The sequence below is a fragment of the Microcaecilia unicolor genome, chromosome 9 (assembly GCF_901765095.1).
Source record: "Microcaecilia unicolor chromosome 9, aMicUni1.1, whole genome shotgun sequence".
Lineage (NCBI taxonomy): Eukaryota > Metazoa > Chordata > Amphibia > Gymnophiona > Siphonopidae > Microcaecilia > Microcaecilia unicolor.
The window spans coordinates 53,219,053-53,231,672 of NC_044039.1; the positions used below are offsets into that span (position 1 = coordinate 53,219,053).

The window sequence follows — 12,620 nt, forward strand, 5'->3', positions numbered from 1 at the left end:
GGGGAGGGTGTATACAGAAGAGGCCCATATAATGCAGCAAGTTGTAAACTTTTATAGCTCTTTGTACAAGGCCCGGGAGTTTGACTCAGAGGCATGCGAGAGGTTTTTTCACACAATACACCTCCCACAGCCCACAGAGGATCAGCTGCATGCTTTGAATGCTCCTATTTTGGGACAGGAGATTAAGCAGGGCATTAAATCTTTGAAGCTGACCAAGGCCCCGGGACCGGATGGGTTTGGCCAAGAGTACTATCGTATCTTGGCTGACCTAGTAATGGAACCTCTGAGAGCATGGTTTAATGGGATAGTGGAAGATGGGCTGGCAATTCAGCGCAACATGGCCCATGTGGTATTATTGCCGGAACCGGGCAAAGACGCGGCGCAGGTGGGATCATATCATCCCATCTCGCTTTTAAATCAGGATATTAAATTACTGGCGGCCATAATGGCTAAGCGGTTGAATGTGGTAATCCCCTTTTTGGTACATGAGGACCAGGTTGGATTCATCCCGGGGCGCTATGCATCTATGAATATTATGAGGGCCACGTTGGCAATTCAGGAATACAGAGGGAGTGGGGGAAGAGAAGCCATTGTGGGATTGGACATGGAGAAAGCTTTTGATAGCATTTCGTGGCAATACTTATTTTGGACTCTGGACCGGTTTGGTACAACAGGGACATATTTATCTTGGATTAAGGCCCTTTATACGATGCCTTTGGCTAGGTTATTAGTAAACGGAAAACTTACAGAGAGTTACTTGTTACACAGGGGCACTCGACAGGGATGCCCTCTCTCGCCACTCCTTTTTTTTACTGGCAATAGAACCGCTAGCCATAAAAATAAGAAGTAGTAGAGCGATTCGAGGGATTCGGGTGGGGCAAAGGGAATTTAAACTCAATTTGTTCGCTGATGATATCTTATTATATGTGGCACATGCCCCTACAGACCTGCCGAAGGCATTGGCTATAGTGGATGGATTTGGGGATCTGTCAGGGCTGCGAGTAAATTGCTCTAAATCGGAAGTACTACCTTTCTCGGGGCATAATGGGGACCCAGGAGTAGTTAGATTGCCAATCCCATACGCCAAGGGTATTTTTCTTAGTACTAGTGCCTGGGACATTTTACAAGAAGAATGTAACGGATCCCTTGGAATAAATCAGGCAGTTGTGTGTACGTTGGAAGGATGTGCCGCTTTCCTTGATGGGGAGAATAGCTCTAGTAAAAATGGTCCTGTTACCCAAAGTTCTCTACCCCATACAGGTGGCACCTATTTGGATTTTAAGGAAGGAGGAGCGTCTGTACCGCTCCATTATCCGCTCTTTTATTTGGTGTGGGAAGGGGGCAAGAATTGGACATCAGAAACTCTCCCATAACAAGGGGGCAGGGGGCCTGGGATTACCTGATTTTCGCATGTATAATGTTGCAGCACTTATGCATTTTATTTTTGAAGGGTTGGCAGATCATTATCGGTTTTTGCCAAATGGAGGACTGGAGTCGACCATGGTCCTTTATAAATTTAATACACATGCGGACTAGTACTAACCCTCAGATAGTGGGTAAGCTGGGCTTTTTGAGACCCATGAGGAGGGCGTGGATTTGGTGGAGAGAGCATCAACATCGGTCACCAGATGCGTCCCCCTTTTTGGGCATGGTGGGTAATGCGGAGTTCCAGGCGGGTATGGGATGCTCGGTGTTCACCAAGTGGAAACAAAATGGGTGTAGGATTCTAGGCCATCTCTTAGTAGAGGGAGGGGACTCTATGGAATCTTTTGATCAAATAAAAGAGAGATGGGACATCTCTAATAATAACTTGCTGCAGTATATTCAGGTGAGGTATTACTATTCTTCTCTGAAAGGGGTATATGGGGATCAGTGGCTGTGGGGCTCGTTAGATAAGATTCTGCTTTGGACACCATACAAAGTAAACAGCCTTTCCACGTGGTATAAGATTTTACAAATGCACATCCCAGAGTGGGGTATGGACAGGGCCATGCCTTGGGTCTCTGGCGCCCCCCCTGCAGACTATCAGTTGCCCCCCCCCCCCCCCCCCCCCCCCCCCCGTGAAAATGATCGCTCACCACTTGCCACACTAACAGGAATTGTCAGCAATATTCTTAGAAACAAATTGCTATACATTGCAAAATAAGATAGCAGATGCAAATTCTCAAAGTGGACATATTCCAAACACTAAAATGAAAATAAAATGATTTTTTTTCTACCTTTGTTGTCTGGTGACTTTCTTTTTCTGATCATGCTGGCCCAGTATCTGATGCTGCTGCTATCTGTCCTCTTAACTCCGTTTCCAGGGCTTCCTTTCCATTTATTTCTTTCCTTTCCTCCTTTCTTCTTCATTTCTGGTCCTCAGCTTCTGCCTATTTTCTTCATCCATGTGCAGTTTTTCTCCTCTCTTCTTTTTCCCTCATTTAATCTCCTTCATCTCTCTTCCCTCCCCTCTATGTCCAGCAATTTCTCCTCTCTCCCTGAGCCCTGCCGTCCCATCCATGCTCCTCTGTCCCCTGCCCCCTCCATTCATTCCTATCCAGCAATTCCCCTCTCTCCCTGAGCCCTGCCCTCCCATCCATGCTCCTCTGTCCCCTGCCCACCTCTAACCATCCATATTAAGCAATTTCTCCTCTCTCCCTGGGCCCTGCAATCCCATCCATGCTCCTCTGTCCCCTGCTCCCTCCATTCATCTCTATCCAGCAATTCCCCTCTCTCCCTTCCATGAACCCTGCCCTCGCATCCATGCTCCTCTCTCCCCTGCCCTCCCGCTCACATGTCCCATCTGCCTGCCCTCTTCTCCCCCCCCCCCCAACATCCCTTTCCTTTTTTTTTCTTTTAAATTTACCTCCGTCCGGCAGCACAGCGTCAGTGAAGGAGGTGGCGCTCCCGACGTGCCCGCTCCCATGTCCCAACTGCCCGCCCTCTTCTACCCCCTCCCCAACATCCCTTTCCTTTTTTTTTTCTTTTAAATTTACCTCCATCCGGCAGCACAGGTGCAGCGTCAGTGAAGGAGGCGGCGCTCCCGATGTGTCTAGCCTTCCCTTCGCTCAGTGTCCAGCCTTCTTCTGACGTCATTTCCTTGACGTCAGAAGAAGGCGGAACACTGAGTGAAGGGAAGGCTAGACACGTCGGGAGCGCCGCCTCCTTCACTGACGCTGCGCTGCCGGACGGAGGTAAATTTAAAAAGGAGAAAAAAAAGGAAAGGGATCTTCCGAGGGAGAGAAGAGGGCGGGCAGTTGGGCAATGGGAGCGGGAGGGCGAGGTAAGCATGGTGCGGTGGCGCCCCCCAGAGGATGGCGCACCCCTGCCGTGCTTACCCCGCTTACCGTGCTGGCATGGCCCTGGGTATGGAAAGGTTGGTGGGTCAGTGGAACAAAGAACTGGGCACAAATTATACACTCCAACTCTTCAGTAAGCTCTTTGCCATATTATATGCAATGGTTAAAGCAGCGGATTTACAGGAAACACAATATAAGATAAGTACTACATAAGTACATAAGTAATGCCACACTGGGAAAAGACCAAGGGTCCATCGAGCCCAGCATCCTATCCACGACAGCGGCCAATCCAGGCCAACGGCACCTGGCAAGCTTTCCAAACGTACAAACATTCCAATTCCTGGAATTGTGGATTTTTCCCAAGTCCATTTAGTAGCGGTTTATGGACTTGTCCTTTAGGAAACCGTCCAACCCCTTTTTAAACTCTGCCAAGCTAATCGCCTTCACCATGTTCTCCGGCAATGAATTCCAGAGTTTAATTACGCATTGGGTGAAGAAAAAATTTCCCCGATTTGTTTTAAATTTACTACACTGTAGTTTCATCGTATGCTCCCTAGTCCTAGTATTTTTGGAAAGCGTGAACAGATGCTTCACATCCACCTATTCCACTCCACTCATTATTTTATATACCTCTATCATATCTCCCCTCAGCCGTCTCTTCTCCAAGCTGAAAAGCCCTAGCCTCAGTCTTTCTTCATAGGGAAGTCGTCCCATCCCCGCTATCAATTTAGTCGCCCTTCGCTGCACTTTTTCTAGTTCCACTATATCTTTCTTGAGATGCGGCAACCAGAATTGAACACAGTACTCAAGGTGCGGTCGCACCATGGAGCGATATAACAGTATTATAACATCCTCACACCTATTTTCCATACCTTTCCTAATAATACCCAACATTTTAATCAATTTCTGAGCCGCAGCAGCACACTGAGCAGAAGGTTTCAGTGTATTATCAACTACGACACCCAGATCCCTTTCTTGGTCCGTAGCTCCTAGCGTGGAACCTTGCATGACATAGCTATAATTCGGGTTCTTTTTCCCCACATGCATCACCTTGCACTTGCTCACATTAAACGTCATCTGCCATCTAGCTGCCCAGTCTCCTAGTCTCATAAGGTCCTTCTGTAATTTTTCACAATCCTGTCGCGAGTTAATGACTTTGAATAACTTTGTGTCATCAGCAAATTTAATTACCTCGCTAGTTACTCCCATCTCTAAATCATTTATAAATATATTAAAAAACAGCGGTCCTAGCACAGACCCCTGAGGAACCCCACTAACTACCCTTATCCATTGTGAATACTGCCCATTTAACCCCACTCTCTGTTTCCTATCCTTCAACCATGACTCCTCTGTAGCCTTTCATGAGGTACCTTGTCAAACGCCTTTTGAAAATCCAGATACACAATATCAACCGGCTCCCCTTTGTCCACATGTTTGTTTACTCCTTCAAAGAATTGAAATAAATTGGTCAGGCAAGATTTCCCCACACAAAAGCCATGCTGACTCGGTCTCAGTAATCCATGTCCTCGGAAGTGCTCTGTAATTTTGTTTTTAATAATAGCCTCTACCATTTTCCCCGGCACCGATGTCAGACTCACCGGTCTATAATTTCCCGGATCTTCCCTGGAACCTTTTTTAAAAATGGGTGTTACATTGGCCACCCTCCAATCTTTCGGTACCACGCTCGATTTTAAGGATAAATTGCATATCACTAGCAGTAGCTCCGCAAGCTCATTTTTCAGTTCTATCAGTACTCTAGGATGAATACCATCCGTTCCAGGAGATTTGCTACTCTTTAGTTTGCTGAACTGCCCCATTACGTCCTCCAGGTTTACCGTGAAGTCAGTAAGTTTCTCCGACTCGTCCGCTTGAAATATCATTTCCGACACCGGTATCCCACCCAAATCTTCCTCGGTAATATAAGCATCGAGCTTATATTACCAAGGCTAAAGGGGCAATTATGGGCCTTTGGGGGGATGGACAGTGTGCTAGATGTCAACGGGGAGGGGGAACATTTCTTCACTCTTTCCTGGAATGTCCGAGCCTCTCACTCGGGAATGAGGCCTTTCAATTAATTCACCAGGTCACTCAAAAATGGATAGAGTGGGACTATGCAACCTTGCTTTTAGGGGATCGAACTCTCTTGATAGCCCAGGGACTATTGCAGCCGTTTAGGAGATTCATATATATGACCCTATTGTTAGTTAAAACTGTCTTGAAATTTTGGACCTCCTCTGAGAGCATACCGAATGAAGCATGGAGGGTAAGGATGAGAGAGGTTGGCAAGCATGAGAGCCGGATCTATGCCAAATTCTTAAAGCTAGCAAATAAGCAATATTCGAAGGTGTGGATAGACTGTTTACAGCGGTTAAGGGAAGGCAGGGGGGGGGGGGGGGGCGGGGGAGGGTTGGGCAAGGGAAGAGGGGGGGAAGGGTGTGTCTGTGCTACGGATGGTGTGAGTTGGTGTGGAGAAGAAAGGGATGGATGAGATGAATGGATGTGGGGGGTATTTGAAAAAGCCGATGCAAAATGGGATGTACTGACTATCCTGGGATATACATTGTATGTATTTTGACAGTGTTATTGACATTGTGGAATGTGATCACAGATTGTACTGGTGACAATAAAAATTAATTAAAAAAAAAAAGAAGAAAAAGCGATCCAGCGTCACTGCAACAGGCAAGACAGGCGTCGCGAGGCTGGCACGCTGTCTGCCTCTCCTCTTTGGCATTTTGTAGTCAGGAAATAACATTTCTCGATTGGAGATAAGCAGGTAAGACGGAAGCAGCTTCTAGCACTTCTTACTCAGACACCATCTTGCCTCCTTCAGACTATGAAGGTAATTTTATATAATTACAGACATAAATAGTATGCACATATTTTTTCCTGTAAAGGTACCGGTGAATTTTCTAAACCAAAATATCAGTTTTTAAAAAATAGCCCAGGGAATTTTATGTACTTACATTTCTACCTGCTCATTACCATACAGAAAGTTTCAAGGTTCATTTATGTGCACATTTTCAAAAGTATGTGCACAAATGCTAACCTCTCCCAATCCCTGCCCTCAGAACACTTCTGCTCAGTCTGGGTAAAGTTATGTGTGGACAGGCAGTATATGTGTTACTTTTTACACATTATCGGTACACAATTTATAAACACCTATTTATATGTATAAAACACTTCTTTTAGGGGTCCTTTTACTAAGGCACAGCAAAAGGCGCGTGTTTTTGGCGCATGCCGGGCCAGTTTTAACCGTGTCTGGGGAAAAAGGAGATTTTTTTCAATGAGCTGGGAAAAGGTCTTGTGGTAAAATTGAAACTACTGCATGTCTATTTATGGCCTGAGCCCTTAACGCCACCCATTGATCTAGCAGTAAGGGCTCACGCACTACATGAACGGTGACCGGTCGGCGCATGTCAACTGCCAATTAACGCCGCTCACAGTAAGAAATAAAGAAATAATTTGTCCCGGCATTATGGGCATGTGTCAAATCCAAAATTACCACCAGGGGGGTGCACTAGCCTGGTGGTAGTCTCATTTTGGTGCATGCTGCACGTGCTTAGAGCCTACCATGCTTTTGTAAAAGGGCCCCTATGTGCAGAAATAGCTTTTCAAATTGCTCTCTGTATAATCTAAAACTCACCTGCTGTGATGTTATACAGAATAACATTATTTCTCTTCCCTATTATACAGCTCTCCAGTGTTGGGCAGTAAATATGCACACAGTTGCTGCCATTGTGAAGTGTTTCAGAGTAAAACACTGCCAGGTTACAAGAAACTGCAAGGATAAAAAAGTAGATTAGAGATGCATCCTCTTCATTCCTGCATTTACCATGTTGTTTTTTAAAAATTGATTTTAATTGGTTCCAGCATTCCAGCAAAGGATAGAACCACAACGCTCCAGTGTCTAATTCACAAGGTTTTGGGGGTTGACAATGGAGCAAGAGGGGCAGAGCAGAAGAATTTGGTTTAACAAAAAAAAAGAAAAAAAGAAAAAAAAGAATGCATTCATCCAATCATCCAATCAATAAAAACAAGAGAACTAATATTTCCCTAATGGTCTAATGTGAGTCAATGCTACAACATTCAGAAGAAGAAGAAAATTAAATAAATAAATAACTAACAGGGATTCATAAAATTTGCCCAGCTAATCCAAACCAAAATGGCATATACAAACATTTTCTCTATAAAAAAAACTAATGTCATTGATTCACAAGTACATCTCATATACTATCTAGCAGGGGTGGTCTGACTATTGGGACAACAGGGCAGCACCCAAGGGCCAATAACAGTATAGGGCCCACTCTTCCCTTTCCATCTATTTTAATAATTTTTGATAGGTGGTTAGAGGCCCTTGACTCTTAGTGCCCCTGCTTTCTAGGAAAGGAACAGTTAATAGCTGAAGAAATCCAACATGTTGTATAAATCTGCAGTGAATAGTATGGCTGTCCCTGACATGAGAGCTCTCTTAAGATGGTTGACATGACCCCTATTGCCTTTGTAAAGAAGAGTCTGGACAACTGTGTGATACAGGGAAGCAGGCTATGTCAGCAGAATTTTACAGCCGCTATGTCAGCCTCTGCTTCTCTTGAACAAAAAGAGGGGAGCAGTCCACTTGCATGGGTTCCTCAAGATCTAGAGCTGGGGCTCCTGGATAGGCATACATGAGTTTTGCTGAGGGCTACGTGCCCAGTGGGGCGACTTTCCCAATGATAGTTGCTCCCAGGCTCATTCCTGGAGCCAAATATTCACCAAGTTACAGAGCCCAATCAGATCCTCCAGTGCAATGGGAAGGTCCTGTCCCGTCAACTCATCCTTGATCTGGGGTGCCAACTACCAAAAGACCATGACCAGACTTTTGTTATTCCAGCTCAGTTCCAAATCCTGGGTGCAGAACTGTATGGCATAATTCCCAAGGGCCCGTGTTCCTGCTTCAGCCTGAGAAGATCAGAGGCTGCTGATGTGACTTACTCAGGCTCCTCAAAGATTCATCTGAATTGTACCAAGAAATCATGGTCATGGAGAACTACATCCCATTCCCAGAGAGCAGATGCCATGCCAGAGCTTGGCCAGATAGCAAGGAAATAATGTAGGTCACCTGACCCTATTGGAGGAGAAGCTTTTAGTTTGGAGCTCAAAGATGATCTGACATTGGTTGATGAATCCTTTGTGGTCTCTGGGATTCCTATCATATCTCGGTGGGGCCGTAAGACGAATGCCTGATGTTATTGAGGCAGCTGCCGGAGCTGGATCAGGTGAGAAAAGATCCGCCAGCAGGCGGAAAACTCAAGCACCCCACGGTAAAAACAATAATGTATAAGGAGTGGGAGTACGACCAAGGATACCAGAAACTGGAAGATGTTCTAAAATGAAACTTTATTAGCGGTTTGAAGACTCGACACGTCGTGTTTTGGCCGACAGGCCTGCATCAGGAGTCTATAAAAAACATTTATATAAGATATGTATGATACTAGAACAAAAAGAAAATAAAAAGTAATGAATGTAATAAATTATATTAACTCATAAACTTTAAAAATGTATGTGTGACAATTTCATAAGATAATATAAAAAGAATAATAATAATAATTAAAAATAAGCCACGTACATCTAATAAAATTGTCATGAGAGAATACTATGTAAAATAATAATGCGAGGTACCAAAACATCCATATCTTATGTGAATAGTACCAAAACATCCATATCTTATGTTTTTAATTATTATTATTATTCTTTTTATATTATCTTATGAAATTGTCACACATACATTTTTAAAGTTTATGAGTTTATATAATTTATTACATTCATTACTTTTTATTTTCTTTTTGTTCTAGTATCATACATATCTTATATAAATGTTTTTTATAGACTCCTGATGCAGGCCTGTCGGCCGAAACACGACGTGTCGAGTCTTCAAACCGCTAATAAAGTTTCATTTTAGAACATCTTCCAGTTTCTGGTATCCTTGGTCGTACTCCCACTCCTTATACATTATTGGAGCTGGATCAGGGCCTGGAGGAGCTGAAGCCTGTTGCACCACTAACGCTTGGTAGTGGTCCATCTCGGCAGACAAGTCCTGGACCAAATCAGTGAGGTGCTGGACCTGAAGAGTCAGTTGCTGGAGCAACTGCAAGGTGGATAAAGGCAACTCGTTGGAGCTCACAGCCTTTGCAGTCTGTCACAACTCAGGGAAGGTGAACCCTTTGGACCGTAGCCGAGTTGGCACTACCCAGCCTACCTGTAGGTTGGCCCAAAGGCATAGCTAGGTGGGTCACCAGGGGAGCAACTGCACCCCCAAATGGATTTCCGACGGCGCCTATTTTTCACACAATGTCGTATGAAAAATATGTGCCGGCACCATCAGCAGGCCGCTCTCTGCTCCCCCCGATGCCTCAACCTGGCTACATTTCTGCGTTGCCTGGGCCCCAACTGGTGGCACAAAAATCACCTGGACTAGGAGCCAGACAAGGCTGAAAGCTAGGCCAGGTTGGTTGGACTGGAGACAGGTGAGGCAAAGCTGGACTGGAGACAAGTTTGGTAAGGCAAGGCTGAAGTCAGGCAGGGCAAGGCTAGAGACAGGCAAGACGAGGCTAAGGCATGGCAAGGCTAGAGTCAGCTAGGGCAAGGCTGGAGTCAGGCACAGCAGGAACCAGGAAGCAAAGCTGGTTTGTGGAAGCTAGGCTGGGCATCAGACAAGACAGGTAGAATTGGAAACCAGGCACCATGAGAACTGTTGTGAAGGCATGGTTGGTTACAGCATTCCAGGGCTTCTGAAATAGGCCCCAGTCAGTGATGTCATCAAGAGGGACATCCTTGGAGCTTCCCACCGAAGGTCCCTTAAAATGCCTCACTATGCATGTGCGGGTGCCTCCCAGCGTGGGCAGGCTGGAGAGGTAAGAGACTGGACATCTTACGGGGGCCCCGGAGAACCAAAGACCATGGCACAGGCATCCTACTACTACTACTACTACTACTATTTAACATTTCTAAAGCGCTACCAGGGTTGCACAGCGCTGTACAATTAACAAAGAAGGACAGTCCCTGCTCAAAGGAGCTTACAATCTAAAGGCTTCCGAACCTGCCCAGAGCCCTGAGAGCCCGTGAGGAACCAGACCTCAATGCTCCCTTGGTATTGCGAGGTGAGTCGAGGAGCAGGTAACGGCAGCGGCCATGACATTGATTCAAACCCCATGGGGTTAAAGTCTAACATTTAAAGATAAAATGCTGTTCAGCTTGCATAATGATTCTATCTACATCCCCTCCTCTTCAGGATACCATGGACTTATGAATGACCAAATTTAAGGTTAGCTTTCACTGAATGTTCAACCAGAGGATTCCCTACTGTTTGCTTTTTAATTGCGCTTCTGTGTTCTATTAATCTAGTGCTCTCTTTTGTTTTCCCCTATATAAAAGGTTGCAAGGACACACTGCCAGGTACACAACCTTGTCTGTTTTGCAATTTGTAAAGTGCCTTAACTCATATGTTTAATTTGTAATGGGGTGATAAAAGCATTTCATTTTCAGATTCACATTATATACTGAGTAACTCCTGCAAGGAAAATGCCCTAGTAACTTCTTAGTACTACCAAAGTTGCTCTGTGGGAGTGGAGATGGTGCCAACAGATCCTTCAGATTCCAATTCTTCCTATATGCCACTAAAAGTCCTTTACCATGAAATGCATCTTGGAAAGATGATTAAAACCTAAAGTGTAAACAATTCTATTTTCTTTCTTTTGGTCTTTATATTTCAATAACTCTCTTCTATCAAACTTTATATATCAATCATCTTTCCAAGAACATTGTTAGGACCTTGAAGAAACACTGGTATATAGTTAAAAATATAAATGTATTTCATGATACATAAATAAATAGACCTTGTATATATACGTATTATGAATGCTATGGGGAGGGGGGAAGTTGTACATTAATACTTCTGCTATTAATTATTTTAACCAGAGTTTATGTGGTATAATTTACCTTGTTCTGCCAAATAGCCTGTGTATTTATATGTACCATGGGTTTTTTTTTTAATGTGGTTCCGTATTTTCTATCAGGTGAGATTCATATCCTGTACTTGCAGCTGAGGTATATGATTCTGATGGCATGTGGTGTCTGTGTAGGAATCTGTAACAGTCCATCTTGCTTCAGTTTCCCAGTAACAGGTACACTGGTGTTGTAGTGTATTTCAGTAGCATATTTAAATGAAATAACTACTTCTGAAGGTTACATGTATGGGTGGGGATGAAATGGATCTCAGCAGGGACAGGCAGAAATGGGTTACATTACAGTGGTGTGCCTTTACAATGTTTGCACCTTGTAAATGTGCCACGAGATGAAAAAGGTTGAAAATCACTGGGATGTGGTATCAGCAGTTAGTGTATCTGAGTTTAAAAAATGTCTGGTCAAGATCGTGGAGGAAAGGTTCATAGTCTGCTATTGAGATAGACAAGGGGAAAGCCACTGCATGTCCCTGGGATCTGTAGCATGAATCTTGCTACTATCTGGCATTCTCTCAGGTACTTGTGACCTGAACTGGCCACTGTTGGAAGCAGGATACTGACCTAGATGGACCATTGGTCTGACCCAGTATGGCTATTCTTATGCTCTTATGAGGTGAAATGGGCCTCAGTACAAAGCCTCTGGCAAGCACTTTTCAATTTTTTTTGCTTTTTTTCCAAAACAAATCTTACTTTCTATAAACATAATTGCCTCTGTTCATTCCCTCATTTTTTCATGTTACAGGCAACTTTGTCTTCTGCTCGTAGGTTACATCTTACAGAAAGAAGAACTAGGGAAGGCTGTGTAGCACCAATTAGGCATGAAGATACTGCACGCACAACTGCCTGGGGAAACCAGTAATGGAGTTAAGTCTGGGTAAGTTTCCCCAGGGGATTACTAGATCATAGCTGACTCCTAACCAGGGCATGGGAGGAATGATGGAGGTGGCTGTCGGCTGAGGGGAGGGATATACCCAGCCGATTCATATGCGGTGTCTGAGTATCCCCCCCTCCCCCCCCCCCCCCCCCCCCCCCCCCCCCGCAAATGGAACAGGGACGAGACTTGTTCGATCTAGAGGTGGGTGAGAGGAATCGTCCCTCTGGGGGAAGGATGGACAGTCCGGCCGCTGGGAAAAAACCCAGCAGGATGCTTGCTTGCATGGCGAATGAGTGGCCAAGCTGCGGTCCCAGGTTAGCAAAGTTAGCGAACTCAGCTGACAGGCGCGCACCGCGGCACCCCCCCCCCCAGCGGCGAGCACCTGGGGGGGGTGTCATTTCTCGGGGGGGGGGGGAGGAACGCGCTGCACGCGGGGGGGGGGGGGGGGGCGCATCGGCGATCCACCCC

General features: G+C 45.2%; 1 protein-coding gene across 3 annotated transcripts in view; it reads right to left on the minus strand.

Annotated features, from left to right (window-relative positions):
* MANSC4 (MANSC domain containing 4) overlaps positions 1–12,620 on the minus strand; it is a 98,536-nt gene that overhangs the window by 37,379 nt on the left and 48,537 nt on the right. For all 3 annotated transcript variants that reach the window (XM_030214560.1, XM_030214558.1, XM_030214561.1), the window contains exon 2: positions 6,925–7,059. In XM_030214560.1, the coding sequence (XP_030070420.1) occupies positions 6,925–7,059 (135 nt within the window). The remainder of the gene's footprint in view (positions 1–6,924; positions 7,060–12,620) is intronic.